Source organism: Toxotes jaculatrix, chromosome 16 (assembly GCF_017976425.1).
Source record: "Toxotes jaculatrix isolate fToxJac2 chromosome 16, fToxJac2.pri, whole genome shotgun sequence".
Taxonomy (NCBI): Eukaryota; Metazoa; Chordata; class Actinopteri; family Toxotidae; genus Toxotes; species Toxotes jaculatrix.
In genome coordinates this window covers 13,013,444-13,030,641 of record NC_054409.1, presented here as the reverse complement: position 1 = coordinate 13,030,641, position 17,198 = coordinate 13,013,444, and the positions used below count along the sequence as shown (strand labels likewise).

Sequence of the window (17,198 nt, the reverse complement as noted above, 5' to 3'; positions counted from 1 at the left end):
ACTTCGTCATTGCCTGAAATCATTTTGCTGCTGAGTTGAATGTCAAACACTGTACATTAAAACACAGGAAAGACTCGCACTGTTATTACTGGACACACTTGTCATGTGAGCAGCAGTCTTCCACATGTGAGCTCACATATACGTGCTTTACGTTCTTTGGTCATGATTAGAAAGTTGCAAATGTTTTCTCATACCCTGTAACGATCTTTTATTGAACACTTTAAATGTATGCAATCACCCAGCAGACATTCTCAAATTATACACATAACGGCTTTAAGTAAGTTGCTCGGACTGATAATACACTGTAATACTGTAATACATGACAGTCTGATTTCCTTCCTTAAGTCGTACTTAAAGGATCACTCCTGTACATTTTAGATATACTCTGTGCCTCACATTACTGCTGACCGTTGTCAAAGCAAACTGCACCACATGTTTTAGATGTATTTCCTGCCTTTCAAGTTTGTCTGAATTTTTATATCAAATTTTATGAATTAATTGAGTTATGGGATAGGACTCTTCAGAATTCTGTTCAAGGATTCACTGTTAACACAATTTTGAGCATCAGCTATTGAAGAGCAGTTTCCTTGATGTAACAAACAACCAGATTCATGTTATTTCTTAATTTCACAATATCTGTATCAGCTGTTTTTAGGGGGTGATTTGGATTTGATTTTTGTCAACATAGCTCATTAAAGTAACAACTTTAAATGCATCAACAGTTTTGAAAAAGGTTCCCAACTTCTTTACCACGATGATAAAACCCCTCAGGGACATATACTGTGATGAATCACCCATCTCAAGGAAGTGTCAAGTCTCTGCTGCTTGATTTTCTTGGTGCACTGAAATAAAGTGAAATTAATGGTTGTGTAGAAGGTGGGGAATCAGTCTTAGAAAAACATGGTATGCTTTGAAAAATGTTCAGCAGTAAAGTATACAGTTCATGACTTGTAGTTAATGGGATAAAACATGCATAACTAAATTATCTCACTGTTGGTTCACCAGTGAGATAATTTAGTTAGACCTGAAATCTTGCTACCAGGAGGACACACATTGACTGACCCCTGTTCTCCTAAAACAACAAACAATAGTGATGGTTCAGTCTCTTCTTTAATTGTCTGGTTGGTAGGTAACTTAAAAGTACTCAAATTAGTTAATTTGAGTATATATATATATATATATATATATATATATATATATAATGGAAAATGATTACAGTCAGGAAAAGTTACTTTGATCTGGTTATTTCTCATTAAAACCACAATTTAAATTGAATCTGTTGTAACATGGATGTTACATAATAAGATAAGGCGGTGTGTTTGGCCCATTTGTCATGAGTATATACTTTAAATAAAAAAAAAAGCTAAATATTTTTCTAAAAACAGCTGGGTGATGTTGTTTCTACCAGATGTGACTCAGATAGGAGTGAATAGTGTATTTACTGCAGACTCTTTTCAGACCCTACTAAGTACTTCCAGGAGCAGGAAGCTGTATGCTTATGTTCAGTGTAAAGGAAGAACAGTTCACCTAGTGCACCCGTGTGACTCCATGATGTGTTTTAAGTCTATAGCACAGAGGAATGAGCTGTCAGGCTTTAGTCTTGTCGTTTGCTGACAGTAAGAACTGTATAAAATAATGCAAGACTTATTTTTTAAGTGCAAGCAAAAAGGCAACACTATGTTCCTTGAACAATGCATTTTATTGACTTGGCTTGTGACTGACTGACTGAAGACCTGTGCGCACGGCAGTGCCAAGGAATGAATGGGTCAGATGCTGAGTCATGTCCTCTTTCATCCTCGTGCTTTGCAATCACTCTCTACTGACAGCTGTCCAAGAAATGAACAAGTGCGCCGTTGCTTTTTGGTTGTTCAGCAGGGTGTTCAGTTCATATTTCATTCAAACGCTGATTAATTTGGTAGAAGGAGAGGCGAGTGAGACATACCTTTGACTGAAACTGTTCTCCTTCCTCCGACAGTGGAGGGTGACAATTCTGTGGCCTTCACTTCTGACATCCTGGCTCACCGTCCACACGACGGGGTTACTGGCTCTGGCTCCTAGGAACGCCACTCCGTCCTTCAGCTTGACCCTGAAACACACACACACACATGCACAGGTTACATACATGCTTTACTACTATCAGAGCACTACACTGAAGCAAAAAAAGTTTGTCGTTGCTAAGTGCTGAGAAAACTATGAATTCACACAATGAATTCTAGGATTCTTTTCTACTAGATCTTGTCCATTTTGAAGAGTACGCATATAATGACTAAGTGGTGTAAATTAAAATATTTTCAGACCTTGTTTTCATATTTTTCTTGGGAGGAACATTGCTTCAGGAAAGTGAATCTGACAGGTACAAGCCAAATTATTTCATTAGCAGTGATGAAACCTAGCATCAGGACAACAGATGGCTTGTTGGCTGAACTGAAATAATTACGAGTCAGGGGTAGCTACTTCAAATTAACCTCTTTGAAAGTTAGTTTATCCCAGTGAATGTACATACAGAACGAGAATGGAGGCGTAGTCTTACATGACAAGTCCTTAAGAGGAACAGAAATGGCAGCGACCCCCCCCCCCCCCCCCCCCCCACACACACACACACACACACACACACTCCCCCAAACGCACATGCACGCACACACACACACACTTTTCTTTGTCCCTTTATCACATCCACTGCTCATGGTCACAGTCTGTGGGAGGGTAGACAGGTGCCGAAGAACCATGACCTTCTCCTCTTCCAGTAGACTGACACACTGTTGCTCTCCTCCTCCTCCTCCACTGTCAGGTGGAATTACCATAAGGTACATGAGTTGCTTTTAGTACTTCCTTTTCCAACATGACAAATTGCTCTTGTTCAAACCTCTGGTTACCAATGGGGCAGAATATCTTAGGTGAGAAAAAAAAAAAAGAAGCAAGGGAGATGACAAGAAAAGCCAGATCTAAGGTAAAACACCAACAGTACCAAAAAGGTGAGAAGAAAGAAAACATTTCTATTCAGTAAAAGATCATCGCCGGGTAATTTCTCTCCACATCAAAATAATTGGAGACAGTCCTCGTTGTGGAACTGTGAAAGACTTGTAAAAGATGAAGAAAAAAAAAGAGCGGAGCGTTAACGGGGAGGATAATGACATGACAAACCATGCAGCAGTCCTTAGAAGAGCACAGTCATTACATCTTCCATGTTCAACCGGTTTTCTTTGATCTTATCCGAGCTGCAGGGCTGGTAATAACTGGCCTCGTGTTGGTTGCCGCTCCTGACAAGCAAAGATAAAGGCCACTGGTGTGGAAGACGCAGACAATAACTAGGAGGAGACAACTGATTGTCGTCTGCCCTCCTGTTTCCCAGTCGTCACCTTAGCCACGGCACAGTAATTACTACAGACTCGCAAGCAGATTCAGCACTGACAGCAGACGACAGGTGGAATGATAATCAGCTAATACAGACTAAACTCTTACAGTAGACTATATGCTGTATCGATCGAACATCAAATTCCAATTTGAAGGTAGAAATGCTTCGGGACCCACGAAGATGCAGAGCAGCCACTTCTTTCTCTCCTTTTTTTGCTTTTTTGCTAACGAGGTGAAAATTTTTTGTGCTTGAATTCATGCTTTGTTTAATGAGCAATTGATTGCTTTGGTCGTTTTACACACACACACACAAAAAACCCCTGATGTTTTTTAACAATTGAAAAGATTTTCTTGCTTATTCTGTTTCTGTTTTTTGGCTGTTGGTCAGCGTAAATGAGCAGTTGTAGAAAATCCCTTTAGCTTCTGTGGTTGTTCTGTCGTTTGGCATTTCATAGCGTAAATGATTAATCAGTTAATCAATGAATTAACCAGTTGGATGACGGATTGATCAGTATTGATGTACAACGAAGAAGAAATCCTGAACTGTGCTGTCCAGGGTCCTAGCACTCTGCAACCTGTCCTTTTCTTTCTTTCTTTCTTATCTAAATGTGCTCCTGTCTAATCCTTCTCTCTCACTCTCTTTCTTCCTCCTCCATCACACTCACTTTGTCTCTCTCTCACTCGTGCGCAGCTTGACATACAAACCCAAGCATGCACTATAACCAACAAGCAAGGGGGCTAAATTAACAAATGGCATGTTGTAAATGAGATTGGTTCGGCTAATATGATTTCTGGTGAGGGAGGGTGAAGGCAGGGAGGCAATAAAGAAAAGCAATTTGAGGGGAGTCCAACCCCGCCACACCCCACACCCCACCCCCTCACCCCCATTCCTTCACCCCCTTCCACATGCATCAGCACATGAAGCTGCCTCATTAATTCCATGAAGCCCTGCATCAGTGGGATGAGTATTTACAGATGAGATGATGCTCTCCCCGACTGATGCTCAGAGATGACACTCCAGAATGGCCACTGCCAGAATAACATGTCAGCACACCTTGGACTGTGGCATGCCTCTTGCATGCTGAATGAAATACAAAAGCTCATTAATATTTATGTACTTTGCACAGAAGAAAATTACATACAGTACAAACAATTCTGAATAACTTGAAGACTGTGTGAGAGGGTATTTTGTGCATGTAACATTTTATATTCTATATAATGATTTTAAATCACCAGTGTATCAAGATAACAATAATAAATAAAATAGCAATGCATTACCAATCAAATAAAACACAAATAATTCTACATGATTGAAATACTTTTCATGAAGTTAGAAGATGTATTTTAGAAACATCAAGTTTATCAAACTGTCTTGAAAAAAGATGTCTATGTATACCTATATATAAATATATATAAATATAAATATATATATACTGATTCATTAACATGTAAGCAGCCTTTTTCAGGTTGTTCTCTGTAACTCATCCTCAGGAGTTACAGAGTCAGAAATACATTCAGGCAGTTGCAGACTTGCAGTCAGTTTGATATTAACTTCAGTTCTAAAAGGCAAAGGTAGTCATTATCATGATGCTCAAATTTGAGTGTGTCTGGCTGAGTGAGTCTAGACAGGTAACAGTTTCTCTCACAGAAGTACAGGAAGGTGCAGGAGCCAAGATGAGGTGTGGCAAATGCATATATAAGATATTTAGAGTATTTTTGAATCATAAAAACTCAAACATTGGCAATTTATTGAAAACATAGAATACTATACATACAGTTTAATGTACACAAACACACAAAACTGGGGCAGGATAGATTCCTTACTGTACTTGAAGACAAATGAAAAAAGTTTTAGGCAAAGGAAGGAGGAAGAGTGTCTTTCCCTGAAAGCAGCTACACCCAAACACCATTAACACCAAGCTATTCTTCCAACCCGAACGATAGCTTGGTGTTAAAGGTGTCTGAGCAGAAAGAGGTGGTGGTTTACAGAGACCAGCAAGGCAGATTAGAAAAGACAGGCGTTGTATCAGGGTGGTGAAAAAGGAGAGAGGATGAAGGAAATCAGTCAGGAGAGAAGACGTGTTGAAAAGAGGGCGTTATTGGTTAAGAGGCTAAAATAACAGCTTGTAGTCTGCTCTGGCATTTGCTGTCTGTTCTGGTCTTACATTTCCAACAATAAGAGGAGGATATATGTCAATGTCATCCTCGGGAGGCCATTTGCAAGGTTGTTACCCCCACTAAGCTTTCAGTTAAAATAGTAATAGCAAAAAATGAAAAATAGGAGAAAAATGGTTCCCTGTATTGCCATCCAGGTGATAAGAGATCATTACTCTGGCAAAGATGGAGACACAGAACTGAGAGAAGCCAGTCACTTCACACACAGATACACACATGCACCTTGGTCTGTGTCTATATCTGATATAATGTTAAGTCACTGGGAGAGAGTGGGCTGGTGGACAAAGCAAACCTTTAGTAGAGATAAATGAAAGTGAGAACAATTGCTCTGATATCAGCTCCACTGCAAACCAAACTCCCCCTGCACATGTGGAGAGAAGCTGTAATACAGATTAGCCATAGTAGATATATAACCTACAACCAGGTTGTGAGGCATCATTAACTAACGCCACTGAAAAGCTTGAAACCATTGATGAAAAAAGCCCCTTAGATCTCAAATTGGTCTGGTGCTTAGATAAATGTGAAACGCGCAGTAACTCATGGCTTAGCATATTTTCCAAATTAATTTCAAAAAGGTAGTTTAGCTGAATTCAATTTACTGACAGCAGGCGAAATTGGCCAAATCACATTGAGCTAGTTTAGATGGCCTGTGTCCCTTAATTCTCAAACACCTGCAGCTAAATCCAGTTATGAAATAAACACACAAGCTGTTTGGCTTGCTTTGTGCTCGCTCCCTCCCTCTCTATTCCTCTTGCTCAAAAAACACAATGATCTCCATCACCTCTGGGTAAAATTCAATTAGATAGTAGCCACTGACAAGTGAACCAGGGTTGAAGCCAGTTCAATAAATTAGAAAGGTGAAACAGGGTTAGCTGTGGAATGGTTGTCGCTGGAGTGTATTTAGGGGTGAGCGGACACAGGCAGATGTGGAGATAAAGAGAGAGCTAATTCAATTAATGAGTTTGATGCTGTTCTTCCCATTATCTAGCTAGTTAGAAGCTCTGGTGCGTGGCAACACTGTGAACGGAGAACAAGATTAACACTATCAGATAAAGACACTCACCAGACAAAGCTCATCTCCACCCATGCATTCTGCTGCGTTTCTCTCCGTCTCACCCTTTTGTCTCACTTTCAGCATGTCTCTTTTCCTACCTCCCTGTGTCTCTCTTATCTTTTCCCTCTGAAACAACCTGCTTCCTTCACTGTATATACACACATACTCACAAGCTTTTCTCACATCGCTCTCTATCATCCTCCCTCACCAGAGCCCCCCACCCACCCATTTAGTTTTGATGCCCTACAGTCTTTTTTAATTTTAAAAGGAATCCTGCACGCTGTTGGTCACTCTAATTCCTTTGATTTAATTACTTCATTTGAGTTGGTAAACCTTCATCAGGTAATTTGAAGGTCTACCAACCGAAATGTCTTAATTAAGAAAAGTGAGAACAAGTGAACAGCTGTGTGTGTGATTCCTGGATTCTTTTCAGTTCACAGTATGTGGCTCAACACACCTGTAATTAAGACTTTATGGTGTAAAAGAGCTGTTTTGAAAGTATTTAGCCACACTAGAAATGAGGCTCAAAGCTTAGACAGTCCACTGGGTACTTGGTTCAGGTAATCATGCTCCCCAGATGATGAATTCTACTGACTTTTTTTTAATCCCCCTGACTATTCCTCTACTGCTACCAGCAGGTTGACATTGGTGGTTCATGGTAAAATGTGTCGACCGCTGTTGGATGGATTACTGTGCCATTTGGTGCAGTCATTCATGTTTTTTGTGAACTTTGGTGGCTCCCCTGGCTTTTCATCGACCGCCATGACGAAGTCAAATTTTCAGTTTGTGCAAACAGTTTGGTTTTCTTTACAATGAGCACTGTAGCCTCATAGAGATGCATAACCGTAGACTAAATCTAATTCTTTTTTTTTTTTTTTTTTTTTTTTTTTTACTAAAGTCTCACTTCCTTTCTGCTGTCCATTCTAATACTCAATGCTGTATGTTCTTTAGAAAAATCAATGAACAAATCCATGAACTTTTAACTTTCAGACTATGTTGAAAATACAGGGAATGGACATCACCATTGACACCTACACAGTGCAATCCAATACAATAACTTTGCAACAAATACTACCTTGTGTCCAAACTGTAGATACCATACATAGTACTTAGCCGAACTTGTTCAAAGAGGAATCTCAGGGTTTAAAATCCTCTCATTTCTTTCTTAGAAAAAAAGAGGATTGGAGGAATGTATTGTTATATTCAAGCAGGCTGTCATCTCCTCACTTTCATCCACTCCCTCTAATTTCCTCTGGATGTTACTGGAAAAGTGCTGTTGGAAAATGAGGCCTTGCGGGAGGCTTATCCTGTCCTTCACTTTACCCTTGTGAAATGTCAATTTCACTTCTCGTTGCCATTGACCGCCTCCTCATCTCACCATTCTTCACAGATCAATATCCATGTGATCTAAACCAGACAGTGAATGGGTGGGAATGGGAGCTGTAAAGGGTTAAAAGCTACCCATCTATCAAGGGCCAAAATGATCAAAAGGAGTACTACTTAAAGTGCTACTTAGTCATTTCAACTTGGAGTGGATTGTATCGAGTGCTACTTAATTGAGGAGGTGCTGACTGTCACCAAACACTAGACATGTTTACAGTCAGGTAGCTGGACACAGCACCGTGCTGTCCAAGAAAAGAGTAGATGCTTTTCATATAGAGAGGACAGGATTTGATTGCCTTCAGCCAAATTCGCTCTTCATCCATGTCTGGATTCCTGAAAAACACACTGAGTGTGGTGATGCCTCATCTAACATCTAACACCTCCTTCACAGTCTTTTTTTAATTAAAAGGAAAAGCAGCCAGATGACTGACATACGGAGCTTGGACCTGAGCTCTGGGAGCAAACTTGCGGCTTTTAAAAAAAAGAAGAAATAACTGTCAGAGGAGCGCTGGCTGACTTCAAATGAGAGGAGGTTCAAAATGTGAGCTGGCCATAGCCTCATGACATGAACGAATCCATGACAGATCAAGAGCAATCATATGGTCAGGAGCACTGAGAAATGAATTCAAGTCGAATTCAGAGAGGCCCCTGAGCTTCTCCGAGGAAAGAAATATTTCATTTGAAAACCTGGGCTAGATCTCATACATACAGTACATTTAAATGCATCTTAGTGATGAGAAAATCATTATTTTGCTGTAAATAAATAGCAAATATCATTTGGATCCCAAGGCCCTGGTGTTTTGAACAGAGGCATCAGTACAATTTACTGTCACAATGACTAGCCCTACTTCTTCACTCATTCAGAGAGACCATTTGATCAGCAGCTGGATAATGTACAAAATGGCTGGTGTTATTCAGTATATGACTGAGGAAATGAAAAGGGAAAAGTTTTACATTAAAAGAACAAATTAATCTGACATTGGCCACGTATTATTGAACATTAAACAAATGAGGCTAATGGAATCCTTAAAACATCATTTTGTAAGTAACTGCCTCAGGAATACTATGATAATAATAATATGATGAGATGGCACTAATGTGGAGCCCGTTTCTGCATAATGCATGGGGGGTGTTTTGGGCCAGAATGCAACCCATACGTAAGCCATCATAGAGGGGGGGAGGGAGGGGGGGTGTAAGATGTAATTAAGGCATTATTTTCTTAAAAACGGGAGACAAAACTAATATGAAATGAAATTGCTGCTCATAAAAAGTGAAATTTATCAAAGCCCAGAGCCCAGACTCAATGACTTTGTTTTCTTTAAGTGCCCCAAGCTCTCATTATCTTCTTATGTCACATTATATTTAAGCTTATTTCTAAAACTGTAAGGAAAAAAAATGTCAAAGAGAAAGGCAACAAAGAATGCATGATACTCTGAATAAAGAAACAGGCTGAATGTGGGTGGGTATTGACTGAACTGACAAGGAGCTCTGTGTGTGTGTGTGCAGGGACTGTGCACATGAAAGCGGGCCAACGAGATGATGACACTGAGGGGCGTGACAGCGCAACACCCACTGTGGCCAAAAGCTAGTCACCTCCAGTAAATCAGAGCCTGGCTCTCCTCGCGATGCAAGAATCAAAATGTAAAATTCAAGAACATTACCAATCTGGTGCCCTACATGTAGGATATTTCGACCCTTGTTTGAGTCACAGGATTTATGGAGCAAGCACTGGATTTCAGATTAACACAAATTTGTGTCATGACGGTTTTCCTTTTTATTTTTTTGTGTTTGCAGGACTGTACACCAAGCAGTGTACTAAAAACTTCTAATTTTACATTGGCTTTAATACTGGATTTCAGGAACTCACTACCACTGCTGCTGTAGATTAGCTGAAGGAATGAGGTCATGTTGTAGCAGACAGAAGCTTGATCCTTATGGCTGCCATTTGAATGGAAGCCTAGCCAGTTAAATAGGGGATAGGACAAACACATCCAGACATTGCTTCCAGTAAAACCTATTTGACATAAGGTTGCATCCAGGGGATAAAAATTAGACTTTACGCTGGCTGTGTTTGGTTGGACAGATGATCCAGGACTGATCCAATATTTGGATGGATGCAAAGGGGGCCAAGCACTATAATCTCAGGATGTAGTGCGGCAGATTATGGCAAGTTGGTAAACCTGATGCAGGAAGGGTTACACAGATTAACACTCATGCTGTCATTTGGTGCAGCAACTGGGCACTTACAATGGCACTTCAGTGAATAGCCAAAGCAATTCTATTTATAGATCCCCAAATCTGAATTTCACCCCAAAGGGCTTTAGAATGTGTACAACATATGGCATCCTTTATCCACCCTCTATGTTTAGACCCTCTGTTGAGGTAAGGAAACACGCCCCCAATAAAGGAATAAACAAAGGAGGAATGGTGCTGTGGTGGGATGCTGCTTTCAAATGAAGTTTCAGATGACGCAAACATTTCAATGGCGCGTTGTGCCAAACATTTAGTGCTAAATTCTAAGATGAATCTTTTGGAGTTTGGTGATCCCTTGACTTTACCTGTAATGCCACCATGTGGTTGATGTCAGTGGTTCAAGTGGAAATATTTTGACAGGTAGTTGTTCGATTATCATTAAATTTGCTCTGGATATTTAGGGTTGCTAGAGGATAAATTCAGGTGATCCCCTACTAGTTCTTCTTGTGCCATCAGAAGGCCAAACTTGCCATTTACAAGATGGACAATTGACAAGTATGTTAGCATAGTAGCGCTGTGCCTGATTACAGCCTCACAGAGCTGCCACAATGCCTGTAGACTAGTTAGTTTTTCCACACATGCACATGCTGTACAGTTGTAAACATAAAGACAAATGGATATCAATACAAGAAGATGAATTTTTTTTTTTTACAATTACATGATTTCTGAGAACAACTACAGCCATATCATATTATGAATATGAAGATTTTAGTTACAAATGACAGAAAATTTACTGTACTGTCAGAAAACTGCTTTTGCAACTTCACATCAAGGAGAGGAGGTACAAAAAATTCATAATTGCCATACGTATGCAAATTACATCAATCTGAAGCCATTACTGAAACAATTAATCTTTGGCAATCACTAAAACATTTTAATCATGATCGTTACAAATGGTTGACTATTCATTATGCCCTCTAATTAGATCATAAATTGTATGAATACACTGTTGTGGGAGGTTTTGAAGGATGTGACACGCTGGGGACAAACACAAAAGCCAGCTAGGACTGATGAAGTCTGCTGCATTAATGGTGCTGTGAGCTGCTGTGAAGGGATTAAATACGTGTTCTCCCTTGACTTCAACTATGAGTGATTTATTGACTCAGTAACTGTGGGTCTGAGCCTGCAAGTGTCTGGTCAGGTGATGCAGGCGATCAGTATTTGGGGTCAAATGTTACAGTATGTCATTCAGCTGTCCTGACATTGGGAACGATCAGTATTTCGCTGATTAAATGCTACCTGCTGGTGTGAGTAAGCTGAATCTGCCCTGGTGACAATAGGTACATTCTTGGTCTAAATGTCATGTGCTGTTGTATTTGTCACTGTTGTGACATTTTGTGTGGAGCCGTGGGAAGGCAGTACAGTAAGTGCTTGAGTGGCAACATGACAAGAAAGATGACAGCCACCATGCTAACCCAACATTTCACACAATGTCCGTCTAAAAACTGTCACAATAGTGTCACAAAATGTTTGCAAAAAGTGAGAGAAATGTCTCCTGCTGAGAGAACTCAAACTTCAGAGTCCATCTTGGTTTTGTTCAATGTCTCAAGTTTGTGTTCACATAAAGTCTCAGCCATCCAGAGACAAAATTTTCTTTAGCATTTTAATGAAGAGTCCACTCTATGTTTTGCCATGTGTTGATCATTGCAAAATACAGAGGTGAAATTTTAGTCAAATCAGTTCAGGCCTAATCTGTAAAAGCTGGCATGCCAACCAGTACATTAGCCCCATTTGCACTCCATTATTTGCACCAGTGGGCACTGCTGAACAGACACCATCAGCTGGCTCTACCACATACAGGAAAAAGGCCCAAGTCACTACATAGTCATCTAACAGGGGGCAAAATTTCTGTTTGTGTTAGTCTGTGAAAGAAAATGAGTGAATGTGAAGGGTGTGATCTTGACAGAGAGAAAGAGAGGCAATCCAAGAGAAGATGGAGGAATGATTTAAGGGTTGAATACTTGACTGTGATGAGGGCCTGGACAGAAAAACAACAGATAATCTGTGCTGCCTGCCGTGCTTACAAAAGGATACACAAAAAGAAAGGAAAAAAGAGGCACTTTTAGCTTAAATGTTTGTTTTTGAGTAAAATGCTACCTTACCTCTCAACTGGCCAAAAGCCAAAATAAGAGTTCCTGAAAATCAAGTGTAATTTGAATTTACAGATACAGGTAGTTTTTATTTGATTTATTTATTTATTTATTTTTTGCACAGTGGAGCTTTTTTATCATGAAGAACAATGTTTTCTAAAAATCTTGTTTCTCCATCTCCCAAACGGTCTTTCCCTCAACATCTCCTCTCTAACTTATTTTCCTCCCAGTTTCCCTCTCAGGGACCTGATCAGAGATCTGAGACTTTGTAGATCTATAAGGAAAAACAAAGCCTCCTCATCACTATGTGTCTGAATTTTTAATATATATATATATAAATACTGCACGGCATATTTGTGTCAACACAGGTTTTGCATGTAGACTGAGAGCAAAAGCCTGCAACTGCAAAAAAAAAAAACTGCAATTAAGTAAACTTAATAGCATCTATTTACTGAGTTAACAACCATGCACGACAACTTTAGCCTTACAAAATGGTTTCATCATGCACTGTTCATGGTGTACATTTCACAGAGGCTGCAGTAACTTATTTTGCACTCTCTGGAAAGTGCACGCTTTACATCGCCAAAGGGCGGGTGAAATTTAGGGCTTATTTGCAAGCTGACCGTCGGCTTCAGGGCAGTCTCATACATACAGAAAAACACATACCCTCAGTTTATATGCAGAGAAAACACAGATTTCAGATTTTTTTTTTAAAATCACAACCGATACAGATACAGTTTTATCTGCAGTTTTATTCATCATTTTAGGATTTCAATTCAGTATCAGAGAGCAATTTTTTTTCTCATAATGTGACTGCCACTCTTCCTGTTTGTTACTGTTGTCATGTCAACCCTTACAAGTATAGCAAGTGTCCTTGCATTGTGTAAGCGAGTGTCCTGTAGTAAAAAACGAGCCCATAGTTTGTCTGTGTGAGCAGCTTTTGGTAAAAAGTGACAAAGGTTAAGGTTGAATTTATTAACAGAACATGGAACTTTCGCAATGGAGACTGATGTTTGTTTCCTGTTTGAAACCAGTACTCTTTGTTTCCATTATCCATGCCCGTTCCACCATGACAACGGAGGAAATACTTATTGTTACCCAAACCACAATCTTTTCCTAAACCTGACAAAGTAGTTTTTGTGCCTGAACCTAAGCAAACGCTGACTGTTCCATAAGCTTAATCACGTGTTTTCTTATCGTTACCATGATGACCAAGGTCCAGTCTGTTTAAAAAAGGAAACATAGATCTTTTAATGTTTTGGACCAAATGACCCATGCTTTTAAATTTCTGGTGAAAAGAGACTCATTTTAATTGACCCACCAACCCCTGATACACAGATCGCCTCATGTATGATTGACCTGATGGTGTTACACGTACACTCATTAAAACACCCTCACGCACACTTGTACCTTAAGTGCAGGACGTGTCATGCCCTCCCTCCGCCTTTCGCTTCCCCTGCAGGAGTCTGAGCGTCTCCTCAGTGTGATGCAGCAGTAACATGACACCAGGGGAATGGGTGGCTGCTGGTGTTTTTACAGGGATGACCAACTCACTTCTCTGTATGTTAGTAGTGCTTATCAGGCAGCGCCATGCCCTCAGCACCACTCCCACTTCACAGGGCCACTAACACCTCCACTGCCACTGGATGTTTACACTGATCCCTTCATAGAGGACTCCCTTGGGCTGCTCTCTCTGTTTGTGTGTTTGTGTGTGTGTGTGTGTATACACACGAGTCCCTTGGGCCACAACACAGCTTGTCTGCATTGAGCTTTGCGGAGTGACAATGCCGGGTCTGTTCTTCCAGACCACAGCCAAACACTGCGAGCCAGGGAAGGGGAAAAGTGTGAACAAGGACAAGTGGTCATTCAGGCCTGAACCACCTTGATGTGAGCAAAAACAATGATAAAATATAATAGCTTCATGCTTTCAGAGGCTTTCATGATATACACTGGTACGGCATTTTTGAAAATCTAGATTTTCTAAAGCTTGTATGCAAATTATTGAGTGAACGCAAGGCTCAAGGCTCACATTGTGCTTTGAAATATGGCTCTGACCATGGTCTGTGATTGGGGTGTTAATTAAATGTCATAGCAAATAACTGTGGATTTAACAATGAACCTGTTTGGTCCACACTGTGTTTGGTCTGAAAACCGTCATTCAAACTCAACCTTGGTTCAGACCAAACAGCCAGACCGTCTGAAAGGGAGATTTTCTTTCAGACAGGTTCAGGTGCAGTCTGTTAGCCGTGTGAAAGCACAGTTCAAAAGATAAACTACTATCCATCTACTGAATGTGAACTCTAAAGAAAGTGATCTCATGGTCTGTTTAAGTGATGTATAGCCTGTATTTATACAAGATTATTTGGTAACCATGGTAACATGTATGCGTGTCACCACTGATGTATCAGACAGTGAAAAATGGTCAAATTAGAAGTGCATTAAGCTTATGTCCTACTTAGTGTACTGTAGCATTTCCCTAATGAAAAGTGAGTGAAATGAGGGAAACACAGTGCTCATACGGTAACTATTCTCACACCTATTTTTTGTCCTTGTCCTTGAAAAATCTTTTCATCAGTATTTATTAGTCCAATTGCAGTCTCGGCACAATCGTTTTTTTGTTTTTCGTGAGCTCTTTGTGACACCAGAGTAAGTGCTGCAGGGTCTGCTGTCAGTCACTGCATTTTGATTTCACCACATGCGGTGCTGATGATGCAAAGTGACAGTCACGAACCTGTTAAATGAAAATGTCACAGAGCAGTGTGAAAAACAAAATGAGTCAGAACTGAAATGCAACAATGCAACTTTTTTTTTTTTTTTTTGACATACGCGAAGCACAACAAAATAGCATGGATTTACTCTGGTAGGTCCAAATGCTAAAACACTGCCCTTAGCTATATTTGTTCCATGATGTGCTTTGTCAAAACCACGTCACAAATCCTACAGGTGTAAAAGCTACAGCTGTAACTGCATGGGTCTTTGCTTCACAGCTCCTGTTAGGAATGATGTAGGAGTTTTTATTTTTTTTCTTTGGGAATATATGTAGAAAATGTGCATCATGTAATTATTTATTTATTTATTTAGAATATTTTTCTAAAAAGCTGACATCTAAAACAGCAAACTGTTCCAGCAGGGGAGTCAGTGATGATGTGAAGTGATCTTTTAGCAGCTTCCACAAAGCCACACTCAACATATCATAAACGTTGGAGGGTAGTGTTTTCGGTTATACATACTGTCGTCGTGTTTCTGTTGAGTCTGTTAAGTAGCACTGAGCGAGCAATCAATACACAGCAGCCAAAACTGAAAACATTCCCATCTTTCCCAAAAATTGGGCCAGGCTTGAAAGTCTTTCATTATTCACTCAGAAAAAGAAAGAAACACCAGCAGGATGCTGAGGCCTCAGCTGGCCACCCTGTCAGGAACATTACATTTAGTCCTTTCTGCTTCCTGTTGCTCATTTCACTCCGCTCCATTTCACTTTCAGGCCTTGACACTGACCAGCAGGAAGTGGCCGAGACAGGGCTGTAATTTTCTTCACTGGCACATTAATTAGCAGGAGACTGGTGCAAACAGATCAAGATACATCATCACGCAACAAATATGTACTTTAACAAGTCTGACGTTTTTATTAATTTTTTTTTGGCGCATTAGGAGTGCTCACATAGTCACACACATCTGCAACTTTATTTTTTCCACTCGCTTGGTAAAGCTGAGAACAGATCTTATATTTATTGAAACCTTCCAAGACACCTCTAACATAACGACTTCTCAAATCCCAGTTGTATCAGAACACTAAATGTGGATGAGATGCGAGGAGACGAGGGGCTGTAAACTCTGCAGAAAGTAGTTGAACTTTAGATGAACATTGGCACTGCACTAAAGCCTGGTGAACATAATTATAAAATAATGTTAACTGTTTTCCACAATTGTACAATTTTGCAATTTAACTGTTTGCTTGGCGTTTCTGCCCATTTTTTTTTTAACTATTCTTTTTTCTCACATGATGTTGACGGTTCCAGTTCCACTCAAAATAAATAAATAAGGCAAAGTAAAATAAGATAAATAAAATGTAACTGGATCAGAAAGCCAATGATTAGAATCACTTAGCGCCACAAACTGCATGATTTTATCCCCTCACTGTCAGGACCAACTAACCCAGACTGGAGCAGAGCCAGTCCAACTTGGATCAGTCAGTTGTGATCCCCAAATCAAAATGTGTGTCCCTGCCTAAACACACATACACACACACTACAGACTGCTGTCGTGTTTCCAGTGAGTGAGTTTCTCACAGAGCTATCAGGGGGAGCTACATAAATGGCAACTGCTGTGTGGACATGGAGCTGTGACCCTGTACTCGGAGATGGCTTGTAAATGGACTGAAGCACATTTCATGACTCTCATGACCACACTAAGCAGCCACTAAAGCTGTTGAAAATAGTAGGGAAAGCGATTTGATGTGTTTGTGCGAGTGCACAGTCTGTGCTTTTGTGTCAGTTTGTGTGTCAGGAAAGCGAGACAAAGAGAATCAGAGTGAGTCCTTGGGGCCATAACACAGCTCGTCTGTACTGAGAAAAGTGGAGTGACACAGCCAGATATCCTCCAGTCAACAATATTGTGGGTCAGACAACAGCCGACTGCAGAGTGAATAAGGTGAAACAGTCACCCAGGATTTCACATGCCTTTACAGAAATGGTAAAATGACAAGAGGGCAAATAGAAAACCTACATCTGCATTGTGGACTGATGCTCCCTCCAGGGTTTGTGATGCAGCATTTGAACCTCCAGTGCCCAACACAGATGACAATGGAGGCTGAAAGCCTGCTGCGCAAAACACAAAGGGAGCTTCACTCCAGAGTGAAGGCACCATTTTCTGTGATATTAGACTTGAAAATGAGG

At 40.3% G+C, this 17,198-nt stretch overlaps 1 protein-coding gene across 1 annotated transcript in view; it reads right to left on the bottom strand.

Moving 5' to 3' along the window:
- si:dkey-112m2.1 (transmembrane protein 132C) overlaps positions 1–17,198 on the bottom strand; it is a 125,211-nt gene that overhangs the window by 52,065 nt on the left and 55,948 nt on the right. The window contains exon 3 of the mRNA XM_041059133.1: positions 1,943–2,086. Coding sequence (XP_040915067.1) covers positions 1,943–2,086 — 144 coding nt within the window. The remainder of the gene's footprint in view (positions 1–1,942; positions 2,087–17,198) is intronic.